A 19,849-nucleotide genomic window follows, 5' to 3' on the forward strand; every position below is an offset into this window, starting at 1 on the left:
GGAGAGGCTCAGGACTAGGGCAGAGGGTTGGGGTGCAGGGCAGTGTGAGGGCTCTGTCTGGGGCTGGAGATGAGGGGTTTGGGGTGTGGGAGAGGCTCAGGACTAGGGCAGAGGGTTGGGGTGCAGGGCAGTGTGAGGGCTCTGTCGGGCTGGAGATGAGGGGTTTGGCGTGTGGGAGAGGCTCAGGACTAGGGCAGAGGGTTGGGGTGCAGGGGAGTGTGAGGGCTCTGTCTGGGGCTGGAGATGAGGGGTTTGGAGTATGGGAGAGGCTCAGGACTAGGGCAGAGGGTTGGGGTGCAGGGGAGTGTGAGGGCTCTGTCTGGTGCTGGAGATGAGGGGTTTGGGGTGTGGGAGAGGCTCAGGACTAGGGCAGAGGGTTGGGGTGCAGGGCAGTGTGAGGGCTCTGTCTGGGGCTGGAGATGAGGGGTTTGGGGTGTGGGAGAGGCTCAGGACTAGGGCAGAGGGTTGGGGTGCAGGGCAGTGTGAGGGCTCTGTCTGGGGCTGGAGATGAGGGGTTTGGGGTGTGGGAGAGGCTCAGGACTAGGGCAGAGGGTTGGGGTGCAGGGCAGTGTGAGGGCTCTGTCTGGGGCTGAGGCTGAGTGATTTGGGGTGTGGGAGAGGCTCAGGACTAGGGCAGAGGGTTGGGGTGCAGGGGAGTGTGAGGGCTCTGTCTGGTGCTGGAGATGAGTGGTTTGGGGTGTGGGAGAGGCTCAGGACTAGGGCAGAGGGTTGGGGTGCAGGGGAGTGTGAGGGCTCTGTCTGGGGCTGGAGATGAGGGGTTTGGGGTGTGGGAGAGGCTCAGGACTAGGGCAGAGGGTTGGGGTGCAGGGCAGGTTGAGGGCTCTGTCTGGGGCTGGAGATGAGGGGTTTGGGGTGTCAGAGGGAACTCAAGGATGGGGCAGAGGGTTGGGGTGTGGGGGTGAGGGCTCTGGCTGGGGCTGGGGATAAGGCATTTGGGGTGTTGGAGGGGCTCAGGGCTAGGGTAGAGGGTGCGGTGGGGGGATGAAAGCTCTGGGGTGGGGCAGAGCTGGGGATGAGTTTGGGGTGCAGGCAGGCTGCTCCGGGGACTCCCCCCAGCCCCTTCCCTACAAGCAGCAGCGAGGTCTGCGTAGGGTAACCAGATAGTAAGTGTGAAAAATCGGGACGGGGTGGTGGGTAATTAGCAGCTATATAAGAAAAAGCCCCAAATAGTGAGACTGGCGCTATAAAATCAGGACACCTGGTCACCCTAGCTCTGGGGGAGGAGCCCCCCTTTCCCGCTCCCCTCCCCAGCAGCACACTCACCCCCACCACTGTCATTGCAGGTGCTCCTAGGGCCTCTCCCAGGTCCAGGAATCTCCCTCGCCTCCCCCGCGGTGGGTGCCTCCCCTGCTGTTGCCCCTGACTGTAGCCTCACTAGGGGTGGGGGATGGGGCTACCTCCTTGCCCAGCATGGGGCAGGAGCGGTGACTGCGGGGGCGGGGGCTGTGCTGTTGGAGGGTCCCACTGGAAAAGGGAAGGGTCTGAGGTGGAAGGGCAGGCTCAGAGTCAGTCTGCCCTGGCAGTGGAGTAGGGGGGCACTAGGACCCTATGGCAGCGGTTGCTGCAGGGAGGCAGCATGGAGCTGCACAGAAGAGGCGGGGATGCTCTGCTCCTTCTGGGGCCAGCGATGTGCATGGGGCCAGCAAAGGGGAGAGGGCTGGGGGACACTGCAGGGAGGTGTGGGGTGAGAGCAGGTGGGGCTGGGGGGAGACCCAGCCCCAAACATTGGTGGAGCTGGGCCCGTGGGCACCATGTGAGTCTATAACTTGCCACCCATGGGTGGGGGGGGGAGGATGTGGAGACCATGGGAAGCTGAGTCTGATAAAGCCCAGCCCAGACAGCCGCTTGACACCCAATCAACAGGATGAGATGACAGTGGGGTGATGGTGCACGTGGGCCGGTAGAGTACGTGCCCCCGCCTGCATTGCACAATCCCAGCTCCTTATAGGGACTCTTCAGAGCAGGTCCCCTTGCTCCTTCCCCGCCCAAGGGAGGAGGGAATCTCAAAGACTTCCAGAAAGAAAAAGAAAGGATGCCCCAGAGGAAAAGTCACGGCTTCAGTCACTGCAGGGCATGTGGTAGCAATCTCGTGGGGTGGGGGCCCACTGGTAGGGTGACCAGATGTCCCGATTTTATAAGGACAGTCCGGATATTTGGGGCTTTTTCTTATACAGGCTCCTATTACCCCCCACCCCGTCCTGATTTTTCACACTTGCTGTCTGGTCACCCTAGGCAGTGGGGAGAGAGCAGGAATAAGGGGGTCTCTGTCCAGCAGTGCTGGGAACTCTGGGTGGAGTCCCCCTGGCTTGCATCAGTTGTGCAAGGAGTAGGAACCAATCAGCCTCAGAGACAGAACAATGGGGTAACAGGCTTGTTTCATTGAAGAAAATTGTTGAGGCCTGTGACCCAGCGAGTGTGGGAGGGGCTCATGGCTGGGGCAGAGAGTTGGGGTGTGGGGGTGTTGCCAGCACACAGGGTGCCCGAGGACAGCAACAGTGGGGGTGTTCGTTGCCCGGTGTGCTTCACGCCAAAGAACACACCAAGGTGGAGAAGCAGACTAAGTTTATTTGAGATCTCAAAGCAAACCTGATGCACGGAGACAGGCACGTCTCAGATCATGCACACTGATACAGTTTCTCTCTTTTTATACATACTTTAGCCAAGCCGTTTCTATTACCCCCCATGCCCCCCTCTTTCCCCCCTCCCGCCTTTCCCTGTGACTGTTACAAAAGCAATTATCCCATGTAGATAGATCACTCCTGGCACCTACTAATCTATCTTCGTTAGTGACTCTTCTCTAAACTACTATCTCATCCTAGTTTGTTATTCTACTCCCCTAGCCAGGTGCCTACAGGCCTCATTAGTGCCTCTTGGTACCGGCACTGTAGCTGATAGTTAGCCCCCCTTACATTCCATTCTTTAAGCCAGCTTGTCAGGTCGCTGAGAGTTCAAACATGGAAGGACTTTGGTTCACTGAGGCCTTAACAGGGGGCTTCATTGAGACACAGTGGCTTTCCACCCTCCCGAGTGGGCCAATGACACCAACAATTCCCTCCTTTGAGAACACTCAACAAACCTTTGGCCGAGTTTTCTCATACTCTACAGCCAAGAAGTGATTGAGTTCTATGGAGCTGGGACTCTCAACAAGAGGGTACGTAGGGATCTCTGGGGCCTGGGGGTCACAAAGTTTGCAGAGTAACAGCTTGAAACACGCGATCAGGAGGAGGGTGATCAGGCACAGGGCCACACCTGTGAGGAGGAGACGCACAAGGCCGTTCCCCAGCCCTCCTAGATTAGGCAACCAACTCCAGAGGGAATCAAAAATTGTGGGTTCCCTTTCCTGGGCCTTCCAATGGATGAGAGCCTGTTCGGTGGACAAAATGTGTTTGTTAATGTCCTGTGCATTTTCAGGGACATAAGTACAACACTCGCTGCCAACCAGGGCACACACTCCGCCCTGGGAGGCTAAAACATAATCCAGGGCCTGTCTGTTTTGCAGGGCCAGCAATCGGAGCTGGTAAAGCTCTGAGTTAAGGCTTTTCTCTATGGCCAGGGTCTCATTAGCAAACTTGGTGAGAAACATAGAAAGTTTACGATACATTTGAGACAGCCGTCCCACCCCATAAGAGGGGAGGAGGATCATACCGAGTCTGTCTCCCTCACCAATGGGCTCAGGGGTGGCATACAAGGACCTACGATGCCTGGGGCGGCCAGGGGGCAGTTCAGGAAGCACTCGTAGAGGAGGAGCAAGATATTCCACATAACAGCTTCCATACCACCAATGTGGGAGCCACTTATAGGCAGAGGTACCACAAACATAAAAGGAGTGGCCATTTTCCACTAGCCCATTAGAACCATTTTTTCACCTTTCAGTTTGGGAGCTACTGAAAGTTCCGAACCGGGCAGTAGAATTGGGTTTTCCATTGACATAGACTGGGATACAGGCATTACTGCCAGGGGATAGATAATACTGGCAGGTGCTGTTCCCAGCGGACCAGGTGTGATTGCTGGACTTGGACTGCTGATAGCACACCAACCCTGGGCTCACTGGCCGCAGCCTGATAGGGGGAGGGAGATGCATTGAGTTGGCTTGCGGTTCCCAGGGGTCGTCCCTTAATGCATACTGGGACTCAATTGTACAGTTCTGAGACAAGGGGGTACCCGAAATGTTTTTCCCCCTACTGAACCATCTCCAGCAGAGATCTGACTAATTTTGGGGAACCACCCTCCAGGGCAATCCAGCTGCATGGTGTGGGATTTGGGAGCATATCCAGCAGTTGGAGAGGTTAAACTCTTGGGCAAAACAAACTTTCAGGGCCTCATACGTGTTTGTCCCCAGCTTGTTAGGGATTCCTCTCCATCCCATATGTGCCTGGGGAGAACCAGGAGTTACCAAAATGAGTGCTCCCATGGCAAGGAGTAATACTGTGGCTAGCTTTGACCTGAACTTCATACTGGGCTGGTAACCGTGAGGCCTAACAATTACAATTCCCCAAATACCCACAAAATAACAACCCAATAGCAAACAGATTAAAAACAGAAGGGACCAGGCCACGAGGTTAGGCCGGCCCTGTGAAAATAAACAGAACCAATGCTCAGAGTGATCGCTGGGAATATGCCTTGACTGTCCGAAGAGGGCACAGGGCATTTCCAGCGGACCTTACTGTCTTTTAAACAACAGCTTAAGTCCCAAATCGTCGCTGGCAGTGTTTTCCGCAGGCTGGACGGTCCACCGTTCAGGAGCAGGCACTGCTTTCAGACGAGAGTGATGGATCCAGTGCTTGTGTCCCTCAACCTTTGCAGCTGTGTGTGAGACCAGCAGGACAGTGTGGGTCCCTTCCACTTCTCTTGGAGAGGCTCGTCCTTCCAGGTACGAACGAGGACGGAGTCACCTGGTTGCAGGGAGTGGACAGGAGCATCCAGCGGGAGGGGCTGCAAATCTTTGGTATACCTGTGGAGAGAACAAAGAACAGCAGACAGAGAGCACAGGTACTGAGACAAGAAACCACAGCCTACCTCCCACTCCCCTAACAGAACCGGTGTACCATTCAGAGGCCATGCCCTTCCAAACATAATCTCGAAGGGACTGAGCCCTAACCTGCCCTTTGGGAGAGCGCGAACTCGAAGCAAAACAAGGGGTAAGGCATCAGGCCATCGGAGAGATGCCTCCTGGCAAACCTTTGAGAGATGTCGCTTGAGGGTCTGATTTGTGCGTTCCACTACTCCACTGGCCTGAGGTCGCCAGGGGGTGTGAGCTTCCAGGGGATCTGTAGGGCATCCGATATCTTCCGGACAACTTGTGACGTGAAGTGCGTTCCGTTGTCAGATTCCATCCATTGAGGAAGCCCAAATCGTGGAATGATTTCCTTGACGAACTTAAGGGCTACCGTTCTGGCAGTGTTGTCACGACATGGGAAAGCTTCGGGCCATCCACTGAATCGGTCCGTTAGGACGAGGAGGTATCTGAACCCCTGGGCCCGAGGGAACTCAGTAAAGTCTATCTGCCAAACCAATCCTGGGCCTGGGGTAGGTTTCAGTGTGGCTGGCAGCACGGGCACTCCCGGTCGGGGGTTATTCTTTTGGCAGACTAGGCATTCAGCTTGTACCTGGGATACTAGGGGTCTAAGCCCAGAGGTTAGAAAATATTTATTTACAAGCTGGGTTAAAGCCTCTTTGCCCGCATGAGTAGTCTGGTGTAGTTTCTGCAGCACTGGCAGTATTAGATTTTTTGGCAGGAGGATTTTTCCTTCCGTGGAGTGGAGCCATCCCTCCTTCTCCTTCAGCCCGAGTGTGTCCGCCAGGTTCCTCTCCTCACGAGAGTACTGAGGGGCTGGAAGCTCTCCCACCGATGGGATGAGGGCATGCATATGGGCATCTTTAACTTCCAGTGGTTCCAGGGTAGCGGCTTGCTTGGCTTCCCTGTCCGCCCTAGCATTGCCCTTAGCCACGTTTTGATCTTCCTTTTGGTGAGCCCTGCAGTGTACCACTGCTACCGCCGAGGGGAGCTGTACCGCTTCTAAAAGCCGGAGGATCTGGGATCCATGCTTGACCGGAGAGCCTTGGGCGGTCAGCATTCCTCTTTGCTTCCACAGACCGGCATGAGCGTGCAGAACTCCAAAGGCATATCTGGAATCAGTGAAAATGTTAACTCTTTTCCCTTTCGACAGTTCACGTGCACGGGTTAGGGCTACCAGTTCAGCCAGCTGGGCTGATGTTCCAGCAGGCAAACCCTCCGCTTCCACAGTTTCGTGGAGAGTTACAACAGCATAGCCCGCCCTCCTTTGTCCGTCTACAACAGTGCTACTGCCATCAGTATACCACTCGTAATCTGCATTCGGGAGTGGCTGGTCTTTTAAATCTGGACGGCTAGAGTATTGGGTATCTATTACATCCAAGCAGTCATGTTCCTGTTCTTCTGTTTCTGGCAACAGGGTGGCTGGGTTAAGGGAGGGGCAAGTCTGCAGGGCAACTTCAGGATTTTCTACAAGTTTAGCCTGGTACCGAGCCATTCGAGCCTGTGTAAGCCAGAGACCACCCCTAGTGTCCAGCAGGGCTTGGACCATATGGGGAGTATATACTTGCACCCTTCCCCCCAAAGTCAGCTTCTCTGCTTCCCCAAGCACTAGGGCAGTGGCTGCAACCGCCCGCAGACATGCCGGCCACCCTTTGGCAACTTGATCCAGCTGTTTAGAGAAATATGCCACAGGACGCTTCCAAGTGCCTAATATCTGAGTAAGCACTCCCAGAGCCACCCCTTTCCTCTCATGCAAGTACTGTTGAAATGGCTTAGAGAGGTCTGGCAGACCCAGGGCTGGGGCTTCCATCAGTTTTCTTTTCAAACCCTTAAATGCCTTGTCAGCTTCTGCTGACCAGTGAAAGGGGTCGTGATCTGCTCCCTTAACACATTCGTACAAGGGTTTAGCCCACAGTCCGAACTCTGGAATCCATATTCTGCAGAAGCCTGCCATGCCCAGAAACGCCCTGAGCCGTTTGCGATTGCTTGGGACAGGAATTTGACAGATAGCTTCCTTTCTCTCGTTCGAAAGCTGCTGTTCCCCCTGCCTTAGGTGAAATCCTAAGTACTGTACTTCTGTGAGGGCAATTTGAGCCTTGCTCCGAGCTACTCTATATCCCCGGAGTCCGACAAAGTTTAGGAGGCTCACAGTAGCCTTAAGGCAGGGAGTTAGACCCACAGCAGCAATTAACAGGTCATCTACATACTGCAGGAGGAGAACTTTATCCTCATTGTCCCATTCCTCTAAGTCTCGGGCCAGTGCCTGGCCAAAAAGGGTAGGAGAGTTTTTAAATCCCTGGGCCAGCACTGTCCAGCAAAGCTGCTTTTTAACCCTGTTGTTGTCTTCCCACTCGAAGGAGAAAATCTCCTGAGACTGAATGTCAACTGGAATCGTGAAGAAAGCATCTTTTAAATCCAGGACTGAAAAGTGGGTGTACTGCCCCCCTACAGAAGCCAACAGTGTATACGGGTTTGGAACAAGGGGGTGCAGAGTCTTGACTCGCTCATTCACAGCCCTCAGGTCCTGGACCAGCCGATATGTGCCATTGGGTTTTCGCACAGGCAAGATGGGGATGTTCCAAGCTGACTGGCATTCCCGCAGTACCCCATACTTTAGGAACTGGTCTATAGTTTCCTGTAGTCCCTCTCTGGCTTCTCTCTTGATCAGATACTGCTTAATCTGCACTGGACCTTTTCCCGGCAGGAGCTGAACCTTAATGGGGGTGTGATGGGCTGCTTTTCCTGGGACCCCCAATGCCCACACTAGAGGGAAAACCTGGTCTTCCCACTGGCTCCACTCTGGGGCTTGCATGGCTGAAGGCTCAACTGCAAGGGTTATTATCCAGGCATTCTCTGGGGGCAAGGTGAGGGTTATTTCATCCTGGGTAAAATGCAGGGTGGCACCTAAGCAACAAAGCAGGTCCCGTCCCAGCAGAGGCGTTGGACAATCGGGGAGATAAACTAGTTTGTGAGATAGAGTTCTGTCTCCCAAAGCACACTCTGCTGGAGCATATACCGGACACTTGGTTCCTTTCCCTGTGGCGCCCACCACAGTGAGGGAGTCTGCCACAGGCAGCTGAAGGGGTTGATTTACAGCGGTTCGTGCTGCTCCAGAGTCTATTAAAAAGTCTATTTCTGAATTTCCCACCCGCATCTTTACTCGGGGTTCCGGGGGCAGGATAGTCCGTCTCCCCTGACACCCCTAGTCTTGATCCTCTGCTGCCATCATAGGGGTAACTTCCCTCTCAGGGCACTCATTTTTCCAATGTCCCTCCTTTCGGCATCTGGCACACTGGTTGCGACCCAGACATCTTTCCTGTGAGCCGGGGCGCCCACGTCCACGGCCTCTCATTCCCCAGCCCCTTCTACCTTCCTGAAATCTTCCCTTGCCACCAGCCTGTACTGCTGCAACCATCAGTTTTGCTTGCTTTCTTTCCTTTTCTCCTTCCCTGTTGCTGTAAACCCTGTTTGCAGCTTCCAAAATCTGTGCCATAGTCATGCCCATTAAATCCTCCTTTTTCTGCAACTTTTTCTTAATATCAGGGGCAGCCCGACTGGTGAAGATACCCTTTATGATTGCCTCAGTTTCCTGGTTATCAGGGTCTGCATTAGTATTTTGGCGAATTGCATCCCGGATGCGCTGCAGAAAAGCAACCGGACTTTCCTTGGGCTCCTGTATGAGCTCGTAAGGCTTAGCCCAATTGTTATGTCTGACAGCTGAGTGTCGGAGTCCATGCAAAAGCAACTCCTTGTACACGATGAGGCGGGTCATATCCCTGGGGTTGTTTGGGTTCCACCCAGGGTCTGCTCGGGGGAGCACGTTATCAGGAATGGGGACATTCCGAGGATCCCGGTCATGTCTCCACTGTGCCTCTTCCTGTGCCTTAGCCAGGACCTGATTTTGCTCTACCTCTGACAGCAGGGTTCTTAGGAGGACGTTACAGTCATCCCAGTCTGTCTTGTGGCTAGCCAGGCATCCCTCAAACACTGAGATAAACTTACTGGGGTTCGTGGAGAATTCCCCTGCCTGTGCCTTAAAGGCTGCCAAATCCACTGGGTTAAAAGGTACATGCATGTAAACCTGCATAGTAGTGGCCGGGCGATGTTCTGCTCCCGGACGGGATATCTGAGTTTCAGTAATTAGCGGATAGAATCCCTCTGAGGGGGCAATCTCTGACACCCTAGGCACCTCGTTCTTATATGGTGGGGGTGCTGGAGCCGAAGGGGACACCGACTCTGCCATTACAACTGGGGAGGGGTTCGGGGGACTAGCAGCAGCTACTACCGGACCTGCCGGAGTCAGATTACACTTTTGCACCAGGTCTGACCTATTTCTTAGCAACATAAACAGTTGTGCATACATATGCTCATCCCATTTACCCGTTCGTTGACAAAACAGAATTAATTGGAGGATCGTGTTATAATTTAATGATCCCTCCGGTGGCCACCTTTCCTGGTCCTCTAGTTGGTACTGAGGCCAGTCTACTGTACAGAATCTTTTCAGCTTGCTCTTAACCATCGGATCCGACCCAAACACTTTCCAATTCATCAGAATGCATTCTAAGGGCGTACACCGTGCCCTACCGGTACTCTGTCCCTGCCCCATACTCTAGGGAGACACTGGGCGTCCCCAGGTCAAAACAGGCAAAAGAAGGTTTACAGTACTGGACTGTTCCTACCTTATCCACGGGACCGGTTCCCCACCGTCGCCCGCAGCAGCTTCTCCACTACTCAAGCGCGTTGCACCGTTGTGCCCTCTGGGGTCGACCACACCGCGTCTCCGCTGAGGCCCCCGATGAAGTCACCGGTGCGCGCTGGGCGTCGGTCGTTGCCGCAATCCGTCGACCTCCAGGAGGGGTCCGGGCAAGGCCAGTTTTAGCCTCGATGCCCACCCAGGGACGCCAAAACTGTTGCCAGCACACAGGGTGCCCGAGGACAGCAACAGTGGGGGTGTTCGTTGCCCAGTGTGCTTCACGCCAAAGAACACACCAAGGTGGAGAAGCAGACTAAGTTTATTTGAGATCTCAAAGCAAACCTGATGCACGGAGACAGGCACGTCTCAGATCATGCACACTGATACAAACAGTTTCTTTTTATACATACTTTAGCCAAGCCGTTTCTATTACCCCCCATGCCCCCCTCTTCCCCCCCTCCCGCCTTTCCCTGTGACTGTTACAAAAGCAATTATCCCATGTAGATAGATCACTCCTGGCACCTACTAATCTATCTTCGTTAGTGACTCTTCTCTAAACTACTATCTCATCCTAGTTTGTTATTCTACTCCCCTAGCCAGGTGCCTACAGGCCTCATTAGTGCCTCTTGGTACCGGCACTGTAGCTGATAGTTAGCCCCCCTTACATTCCATTCTTTAAGCCAGCTTGTCAGGTCGCTGAGAGTTCAAACATGGAAGGACTTTGGTTCACTGAGGCCTTAACAGGGGGCTTCATTGAGACACAGTGGCTTTCCACCCTCCCGAGTGGGCCAATGACATCAACAGGGGTGAGGGCCAAGGGGTGGAGCTGGCAATGAGGGGGTTCAGGGTGTGGGAGGGGGCTCCGGGCTGGGGCAGGGAGGTTGGGCTGCAGGAGGGAGTCAGGGCTCTGGGTGCAGGCTGGGGATGACAGGTTTGGGGAGCAGAAGGGGGAGCTGGGTTGGGATGCAGGAGGCGGTCAGGACTCTGGGCTTGGGGTGCAGGCTCTGGGGTACAGCTGGGGATGAGGTGTTTGGGGGACAGGAAAGGGCTCTGGGTTTGGGGGCAGCTCAGGGCTGGGGCCAAGAGAGGGAAAATTGCTTTTGTAGTGAGCCAGCCACTCCCAGTCCCCATTCAAGCCCAAATTAATGGTGTTATGTTTGCAAATGAAAAAGCAATTTTCCCTCTCTTGGTACTGACACCTCCTCATCAGTTACTGGGAGTGGACCACATCCACCCTGATCAAACTGGTTCTCCTCTTGTAGGGTAACTCCCTTCTCTTCAGGTGCCAATATATATTTATGCCTCTACCTGTAATTTTCACTCCACGCATCTGAAGAAGAGGGTTTTTTTTACCCACGAAAGGTTATGCCCAAATAAATCCATTAGTCTTTAAGGTCCCACTGGACTCCCTGTTATATTAAGTGAATGGTTTATGTATTATTGCGGGCCAGGGTTGTGTGTGATCTCTCTCTGCAGGGAAGATGTGATGTGAACACTGGGAAGTGTTATGAACTTCAAAGGACTATAGCGAACCACGTGCCGGACAAGAACAGAGTTTGGGACAAACCAGGTCAAGGGGGTTGCCTGTGGGAACCTCTAAGGAGAGGAGAATGCAAATTTCCCAGTTCCACATATGCAAAGCCCAGGCTTTGGAAGCTACGCCCCACCATGGAGAGGGGCATTGTCTGCTGATCCCCTGGACCGGGAATCTGAGCAACAGAGGCTCAAGCCGGATAAAGGACAGACTGATCTCTTCACGGGCTGCTTGGTCTGAGCTAAGGCTGTTACAAACTTGTAACCACAGAAAACCCCTGTGTAGGGTGTCAGGGACTGACCCCTAGCAGAGGCCCGGGTGGTCGTTGCAATGGGGGTGATCTCTGCTAGGTGTATTCGTATGTGTGTTGGTTCTTTTATTGTTTTTAATATCACAGGCGCTGACTTTCATTTTTCTGGGTGGCTGCTCCACCCCAAAGATGAGGGGGTGAGGCTATGAGTCACGTGTGTATGTGTGGTGGGGGGGGAATGGAACTTTCCCTCTTGGGTACAGGACCAGCCCCACCCACCACAATATGGGGCTTGGCTGGACCCAGACCTTGCCCTACGTGACCCTGGTGTGCTCGGGAGGTGGGGGGCTCCTGCCCATGTGGCTTGTCCTTACCCAGCTCTCACTAAACAGGCCTGGGGGCAACTCTCCTGGGCGTGGGAGTCTCACTCTGGACTGGATGGATGGATGGATCGAGGGACGGAGTGTGTGGTCTCTGCTCAGCCACAGACTAGACTCTAGTCTGAGTTCACATAGCCTGGGTGCTGCTGATCCTTCCTGGCCCTGAGCTCTCTAGCCTGGGAGCAAGGACCCAGCATAGCAGCAGCACTGCAGCCCCCTCCCACACCTTGGTGGCTGGCTGGGCCCCATTCTCCCCCAGGGCTGGGGCTGCCACCCCATGGTCTGAGCCAGCTCTAACTTTTTTGCTGCCCCAAGCAAAAGAAGAGCACCACCCCGACGTAACACCCCTCCCCACAAGCGCCAGGCCGCCGAACGCCCACCCCCCCCGAATGCAGCACCACCAAAAGCCCCAAGCGCTGCACCAGCCCCTGCCCCCCTGAGCGCCACGCCGCTGAAACACGCCCCCCAGCTGAAACAACAAACAAACCAAAACACCCCTCCAGCGCTGCCCCACCAAGCCAAACCCAAAACTCGAGCGCCACCCCACCCCAAGGTGCCGCCCCAAGCACATGCTTGGTCAGCTGGTGCCTGGAGCCAGCCCTGGACGTGAAACAGTTACAGGCCTTGCAAAGGATCAGTCCCTGCTCAGAGGAGGGAGGCGGCTTGCTCCTCTCGGAGCAACTGGCACAGAGCAGGGAGGTGGCACTGCCCACGGTCACACACATTGTGGCGGCAACAAAACCCCCCAAAGAGACATTTCTCCAAAGTGAAGTCAGGATGAAGCCATAGCAACCCCAGGTGCCTGTGCCGAGCTTGCATTCCCCTCAGGACACGGGGCTCGGTGCCTGCCCACTGCAGACACCCCACAGCGCCTTGGGAACGTCACGGGTTTATTTTCACTTTGTAACAAAACATTTTAGAAAATTCATTCGAAGCTGCTCCCCCCAACCCGCAGCCTCTCCATCCCTCCAGCCAGCCCCTCCCCCATTTCCCACAAGCCTGCATTGAGTGCTGGCATCCCCCTGCTTCTGTGCCCCCGCCCTGGCACAGCTGGGCAGCTGCAGGGCGGGTTTTGGCTTGGCTGGGCCACACGGCAGGGCCCAGTGAGTTGGGGCAGCAGATCGGGCAGCACCAGCCAGCCGAAGAGGAGAAAAAAAGGGGGTCAGGCACTGCCTGGGCACAGCCTCCATCCCCAAAGCCCCCACCCTGAAGGAAGCTCTGTCCCCATGTTGCTACGTGGGGCTGGAGAAACCGTGAGTGCTGGCAGCAGTTTCACGCACACTCAGTGCCTGGATGGGTCCAGCCACCCCCATTCCTGGGCAGTGGGCGGGGAGTGGCCATGCAGGAGTGCACACTCTGGTCAGGGCCAGGCCAGGCCCATCCCAGCACGAGGGGCGTGGGAGGCACCGGCTGCCGGTGATGTCCTGGCGGAGGGGATGTCACTCAGCAGCATGCACCCGCTGGTGCAGCAGGAGGTTGGAGCTGCGGGTGTAGCCACGCCCGCACTGCCCACAGCGGAAGGGGCGCTCCCCGGCATGGGAGCGCTGGTGGCGAAGCAGGGCCGAGTGGTGGCGGAAGCAGCGCCCGCAACGGGGGCACTCGTGAGGTTTCTCACCCGTGTGCCGCCGGCGGTGTTCTACCAGGCTGGCCAGCTGGGCAAAGCGCTTCCCGCACTCAGCACAGGTGTGGGGCCGGGCGTCCGTGTGGCCTCGCTGGTGCCGCAGGAGGTTGGCCCGGTCGGCGAAGGCCTGGCCGCAGTCAGGGCAGGTGTGGGGGCGCTGGCCAGCATGGGCACTGCGCTGGTGCTGGCGCAGGTAGGAGCTCTGCGTGTAGCTGCGCCCGCACTCCTCACAGCGATGGGGGCGCTCGCCCGTGTGCACCAGCTGGTGCCGCAGCAACGTGGCGCTCAGGGCAAAGGCCCTGCCGCAGACTGGGCAGGGGAAGGGGCGCTCGCCCGTGTGTACCAGCCGGTGCCGGAGCAGGTGGGCACAGTGGCGGAAGCGGCGGGGGCAGTCGGGGCAGGCGTGGGGCTGTTCGACATGGTGCGTCCGCAAGTGCCGCGCCAATGTGCAGCGCAGCCCGAAGCTCTTGCCGCAGTAAGTGCAGGCATGGGGGTGCGGGCCAGCGTGGGCGCCCTGCTGGTGCTGCGTCAGGTGGGCACTCTGCCGGAAACTCTGCCCGCACTCCCCGCAGCGGTAGGGACGCTCGCCGGTGTGCACGCGCTGATGCACCAGCAGCGCCGAGCTGCTGGCAAAGGCCTTGCCGCACGCCAGACAGGGGAAGGGACGCTCGCCCATGTGCGCCCGTTGGTGCGCGGCCAGTGCCGCGCCGTCGCAAAAGCCTTTGCTGCAGGTGGTGCAGACGTACGGCCTCTCGCTCGCATGCCGCAGCTGGTGCCTGGTCAGCATGGCACTTTGCCGGAAGCTCTTCCCACACTCGCAGCATTTAAACGGCCACCTGACGGTGAGGTCTCTGTGCCGTGCCAGCTCTGCATCAGCGCTACCTCCCGGCACTGCCTCCTCCACCCTGGCACAGCCTCTGGGCGCTGCTTCCTCTGCCCCCGCAGCAGGGTCTTTGTGCCACGCTCCCTTCACCGGCTCCACATCAGTGCTGGTGCCGCCCCTTCCCGGTGCCGCATCCTCTGCCCCGGCCACGCTCGCCAGCCCCTCACCTGCAGGAACAAACGGGCAATCAGGCCTGAGCCATCCCCATGGGAGGCCAGGACCTCAGCTATGGCAGTCAGAGCCCGAGGCCCCGCCCACCCTGCCCCGCCCCTCCCCGGAGGGGGTTTCCGAACTGGGACTGAAGGGGGCGGTCACGCCTCTTGCATCTTTTTCAGGCTGTTGCTGACTCAGGCAGGCGTCGGCACCACCCAGCTCACGTTCACAGGCCTTTCTTCGCCTCTGTGCGGGCTGGAAATATTATTGGCTTTTTCAGTGAGAGCCAAGACCTGGCTCTCATATGGTTCTGGGGGCCTTGGCACAGGTGGTGGGATGGGTGCCAGGTGCACGTAGACCAGGGAGAGGGTGGTGACAACCTCGGAGAGGAGCTGGGCCAGGAGGGCTTGCAGGGGTGGCTGTGGGGGTCCCAGCTGCCCCCACCCCTCTCAGCTGGGCTTATTTATCCCTCACCTATTTGGGGGCTTGGACAGCTCTCATCATCCTCGCCTTTGCTGAGATCTGGGACTTGCAGCTCTTCCCCTTGCTCCATCCAGTATAAGGATTGAGGCCCTGCTGGGAGAGATCAGAGCAGGTGGGATCCAGGTAAATACCCACCCGGTTCGGCGTTCATCTGCCACTTGGGGCTGGCACGGACGGGACAGCCAGGAAACGCCCGTGGAAACACAGGAGAGTCAATTCAGACACAAACAATCAGAGTGAAGGGGAGACGATCCCAGGGCTCCCTGAGCCATAGTGCCAGCGTGGCCCCACAGCCGTTCGCTAACACAGGGGTAGAAAAGCCCCTCAAACCAAACTGGCTCCAGGCAGCGCCAGGGCTGAGCCTCTGAACGGGACGGGTGGGAAACAGCTGGCCTGGCTACGGCCACCCTGTGTGGTGAACACCAACTCCGTGCAAAGGAGCAAGCCAGGGAAATGCCAGTTACCTCAGCCCACATTCCGTGAGCCAACGGCCCCACCGGGGACCCCACTGCATGGGGCAGAGCCAGTGATCCCCGTGGTCACAAGGGGGTAGCAGAGACGCCTGCACTTTCCAGAGCAGACTGAGTACTCAGGCTCTGCAGGGCCTTCCCAAAAGAGCCCCCAACCAGCCCCAGAGCACAGGACCTGGCCACCAGAGCTGTACAGGGAACGGCTCTGTGGTCTTCTGAGCCGCAGGGCCCTGAGTGTGCTCCTGCTGGAAACGTGACAGCATCACCCCACTGGATTCGATCTAGCGCCTGACACTAATGAGGAAACCCCCCTCACTCCACAGCACGCCCAGGGACCCTGCTCTGCCACCCCCGCCGCTGGGGCAGCACCTCAACTCCTTGGCACAAGGAACGCCTTCGTTCTGTGCTCGTGCAGGGCCCGGAGCCGTAAGGCCTGATCTCCAAACGGCTCTACTGCCGGCCAAAGAGCAATCACCAGCTGGTGCTGCCATTGCAAAGCAGCACCTCGCCTGACTCCTCCTCATCATAGGCTTGGAAGGGACCTCGAGAGGTCATCGAGACCAGTTGCCTGCACTCGTGGCAGGACCAGGCATTATCCCTGACAGGTGTTTCTCTAACCTGCTCCTAGAAATTACCAATGATCGAGATTCCACAGCCTCCCTAGGCAATTTATTCCAGTGCTTAACCACCCTGACAGGAAGTTTTTCCTCATGTCCAACCTAAACTGCCCTTGCTGCAAATTAAGCCCATTGCTTCTTTATCCTCAGAGATTAAGGAGAACAATTTACCTCCCTCGTCAGGGTAACAACCTTTTTATGTACTGTCAGCATGTCCCCTCTCTGTCTTTTCTTCTCCAGAATAAACAAACCCAGTTTTTTCACTCTTCCCTCATAAGTCATGTTTTTTAGACCTTTAATCATTTTTGTTGCTCTTCTCTGGATTTTCTCCAATTTGTCCACATCTTTCCTGAAATGTGGCGCCCAGAGCTGAACACAGTATCCAGTTGAGGGCCTATCAATGTGGAGTAAAGCGGCAGAATTGCTTCTTGTGTCTTGCTTACAACGCTCCTGCTAATACATCCGGGAATAATGTTTGCTTTTTTTGGCAACAGTGTTACTCTGTTGACTCATATTTAGCTTGTGATCCACTCTGACTGTCAGACCCCTTTCCGCAGTTCTCCTTTTTAGGTAGTCATTTCCCAGTTTGTACGTGTGCAACTAACTGATTGTTCCTTCCTATGTGGAGTACTTTGCATTTGTCCGTATTGAATTTCATCCTGTTTACTTCAGACCATTTTCCCAGTTTGTCCAGACCATTCTGAATTTTAATCCTATCCTCCACAGCACCTGCAACCCCTCCCAGCTTGGTATCGTCTACAACCTTTATAAGTGTGCTCGCTATGCCATTATCTGAATCATTGAAGATATTGAACAGAACCGGACAGAACCCTAACCCAGAACTGATCCCTGTGGGACCCCCACTCGTTATGCCCTTCCAGCATGACTGTGAACCACTGATAACTACTCTCTGGCCACGTCCAGACTAGGGTATTAAAATCGATTTTAGATACGCAACTTCAGCTACGTGAATAACGTAGCTGAAGTCGAATTTCTAAAATCGAGGTACTCACCCGTCTGGACGGTGCGGCATCGATGTCCGCGGCTCTCCGTGTCGATTCTGGAACTCCGTTCAGGTTGATGGAGTTCCGGAATCGATGTAAGCGCGCTCGGGGATCGATACATTGCGTCCAGACTAGATGCGATATATCGATCCCTGAGCAATCGATTTTAACCCACCGATGCCGCGGGTTAGTCTGGACGTGGGCTCTGGGAACGATTTTCCAACCAGTTCTGCACCCACCTTATGGTAGCTCAGAGTGGATAAAAATCAATTATTAAAAAAAAACAAAAACAGATTTTTTTGATAAAATGCTTTTTGAGAAAAAATCCTATCTAATGATAGTTTTAATTAAGATACATTATAGCTCAAAGATCTCTCATCATGGAATAGGGATTATAAATTCTAATCCTAAAGTATGAGACAATATATTCATGTCATGTTTAAGAAAAGTTTTGTAAATGAGTTCCAATAGTTCATTGATTAAGGACACAATCTTATGGGGTTCCAGGGGCTTCTGTATAGATTATTTAGGTTAATCTTGCTATCTACCCACTGGGACTCAGTGCTCAGTCTAGAAGAGACCATCAGAGATGCTTAGTTTTGCAGTTCTCCAAATTTGGATTTGTGTCTCCAGAGATAACAGGCTTGAATAGATCTGCACAAGGAGAAGTTATCTGGAGATAAATGTGAGAACGGAGGGACAGGCAGTAGAAACAAAAGTGAAACTGTTTGAGCAGCATATTCCAGAAGCCTTGAGGTCTTTCTAAGTGTAGCCTTCATTGCTTTGAGATCTACCATACCATTCTCTCACTAGAGGGGAAAACCTATAATGGCAGCAGGCCATAAAAGAGACCCAGTTTGGGAATATTTTAATGAAGTTCCGCTACCTGTGGGTAGGACAGACAGGGGTGCAAAATGCAAACAGTGCAACAAAGAAATGCAAGGCCTGGTTGACCGAATGAAACATCATGAGAAGCGTTCCTTCTCAGGAGGAAGCTGCCTTGAAGACGATGAAAGCAACATGTCTGAACATGCAGGATCTTGAGGCTGGTAAACTTTTTTACTTCATACTTCTTTCTTAAGGGCTGCCTGTCTTCCTTCTGGACTATTCTTGAATTCTCATGTTTGAGCAAAAAATATAGTTGTTACTCTACGGTACTATCCTTTTTGATGCAGTTGTGATAAAAAAATAAATAGCTGAAATAGGCAGATCTTCCTTTTACAATTTCACCTTTAAAGTAGTACTGAGTGTCAGTGAATGCAACGAGTAATACAAAATGAGCAGTACGGTAATAATTAAATAACTGCATTACCTTATTTCATTTAGGAGAATCCATCCTCAACAGACAGGATTCTGAAGACTATCCACCTTCAAGATCACCATCATTTTCTATAGTTTCAGAGTTATCTGCCAATGACAGTGTTTCAGTCACATCATGTATGTCACATAGCCACAGTAGATCACCTGTAGCAAAAAGAAAAAAAAAATCTCCATCACCCAAAAAAACAATCATAGATAAGTTTGTGATAAGAACCAGCAGATTACAAGAAGAGGTAATTGATGAAAAAATTGCCCGGTTTGTTTATGCAACAGACTCTCCTTTCCGTATGATTGAGAACTCTCACTTCATTAACATGGCTCAGTCATTAAGACCAGGATACAGTCCACCCAACAGAGCAGATGTCGCAGGCAAATTGCTCGATAAAATGTATGAAAGAGAAATTGAGTAGTGTGCAAAAGGTCTAGGAGGTGAAATTGTTAACCTGAGTCTTGATGGGTGGAGCAATGTCCACAATGATCCTGTTGTATGAGCTTGTGTGAGGACAGAAGAAGGGAATGTCTTCCTTACAGAAACAATTGATACATCAGGAAATGCACACACAGCAGAATACGTACAAGAAGTAGCAGTAAAAGCTATAACAAACTGTAAAAAAAATTTCAAGTGTCTAGAAGCAGTTTGGTCACAGACAGTGCTGCTAATATAGCCAAGATGAGAAGAAATTATTTAGAAGAGAGTCCCAAGTTAACAACATACGGTTGCAGTGCTCATTTGATGCACCTCCTTAGCCAAAGACTTCATTGCTCCAGAAATAAAGGCTAATATCGAAATTGCAAAATACTTCCATAACAACCACTTTGCAGCAGCTGCTCTGAAAAAAGTGGGAGGAACCGAGCCAACTCTCCCACAAGACGTGCGATGGAACTCAGGAGTGGACTGTTTTGAGCACTATATCAAGAACTGGCCTAATCGGATGACAGTTTGTGAAGAAAATCATGAAAAAACAGATGGCACCGTCACAGCCAAGGTCTGGAAGGAACTGAGTGAGACCTTAAAAAGAGAAATATGCAATGACAGACTTAAATTACAAGCATTAAAAAAATCAAATTGGACAGGCACTATCTCCAGCTCATTTTCTTGCAAATATTCTCAATACTCGGTATCTGGGTCAAACCTTAACTGCTGAAGAAGAGGACTTGGCTATGACATGGACATGCAGCGATCATCCCTCCATAATGCCAACTAGAATAAACTTCAGAGCTAAAGGTAAGCCATTCAAGAAATAGATGTTTGCTGATGTTTTCAAGAAAGTCACACCAGTGAACCAGTGGAAGTCACTTAAGTACTTGGATCTGGAGACTGCTGAAGTAATAATCTCACTTTTAACAGCAGTAGCTTCTTCTTCTGTCAGTGTAGAAAGACTATTTTCTTTATTTGAACTAATTCA

At 53.8% G+C, this 19,849-nt stretch overlaps 1 protein-coding gene across 6 annotated transcripts; it reads right to left on the reverse strand.

Moving 5' to 3' along the window:
* Nucleotides 1–2,566: 2,566 nt before the first annotated feature.
* On the reverse strand, nt 2,567–18,477 carry LOC115640808 (zinc finger protein 501-like). 6 transcript variants are annotated; one of them, XM_030543812.1, is made up of 5 exons: nt 18,436–18,477; nt 15,024–15,122; nt 13,508–14,563; nt 9,715–10,004; nt 4,890–4,972 (listed from the first exon to the last, which is right to left on the reverse strand). In XM_030543812.1, the coding sequence occupies exons 2-4, from the start codon at nt 15,100–15,102 to the stop codon at nt 9,763–9,765; spliced, it is 1,377 nt and encodes a 458-aa protein (XP_030399672.1). In that variant the 5' UTR covers nt 15,103–15,122; nt 18,436–18,477; the 3' UTR covers nt 4,890–4,972; nt 9,715–9,762. The 6 variants fall into 6 exon arrangements, with proteins under 6 accessions (XP_030399674.1, XP_030399672.1, XP_030399670.1 ...); XM_030543814.1 differs by lacking the exon at nt 9,715–10,004 and having other exon boundaries at nt 2,567–4,972; XM_030543810.1 differs by lacking the exon at nt 4,890–4,972 and having other exon boundaries at nt 6,438–10,004.
* Nucleotides 18,478–19,849: the final 1,372 nt, after the last annotated feature.

This window comes from Gopherus evgoodei, unplaced genomic scaffold (genome assembly GCF_007399415.2).
Source record: "Gopherus evgoodei ecotype Sinaloan lineage unplaced genomic scaffold, rGopEvg1_v1.p scaffold_32_arrow_ctg1, whole genome shotgun sequence".
Taxonomy (NCBI): Eukaryota; Metazoa; Chordata; order Testudines; family Testudinidae; genus Gopherus; species Gopherus evgoodei.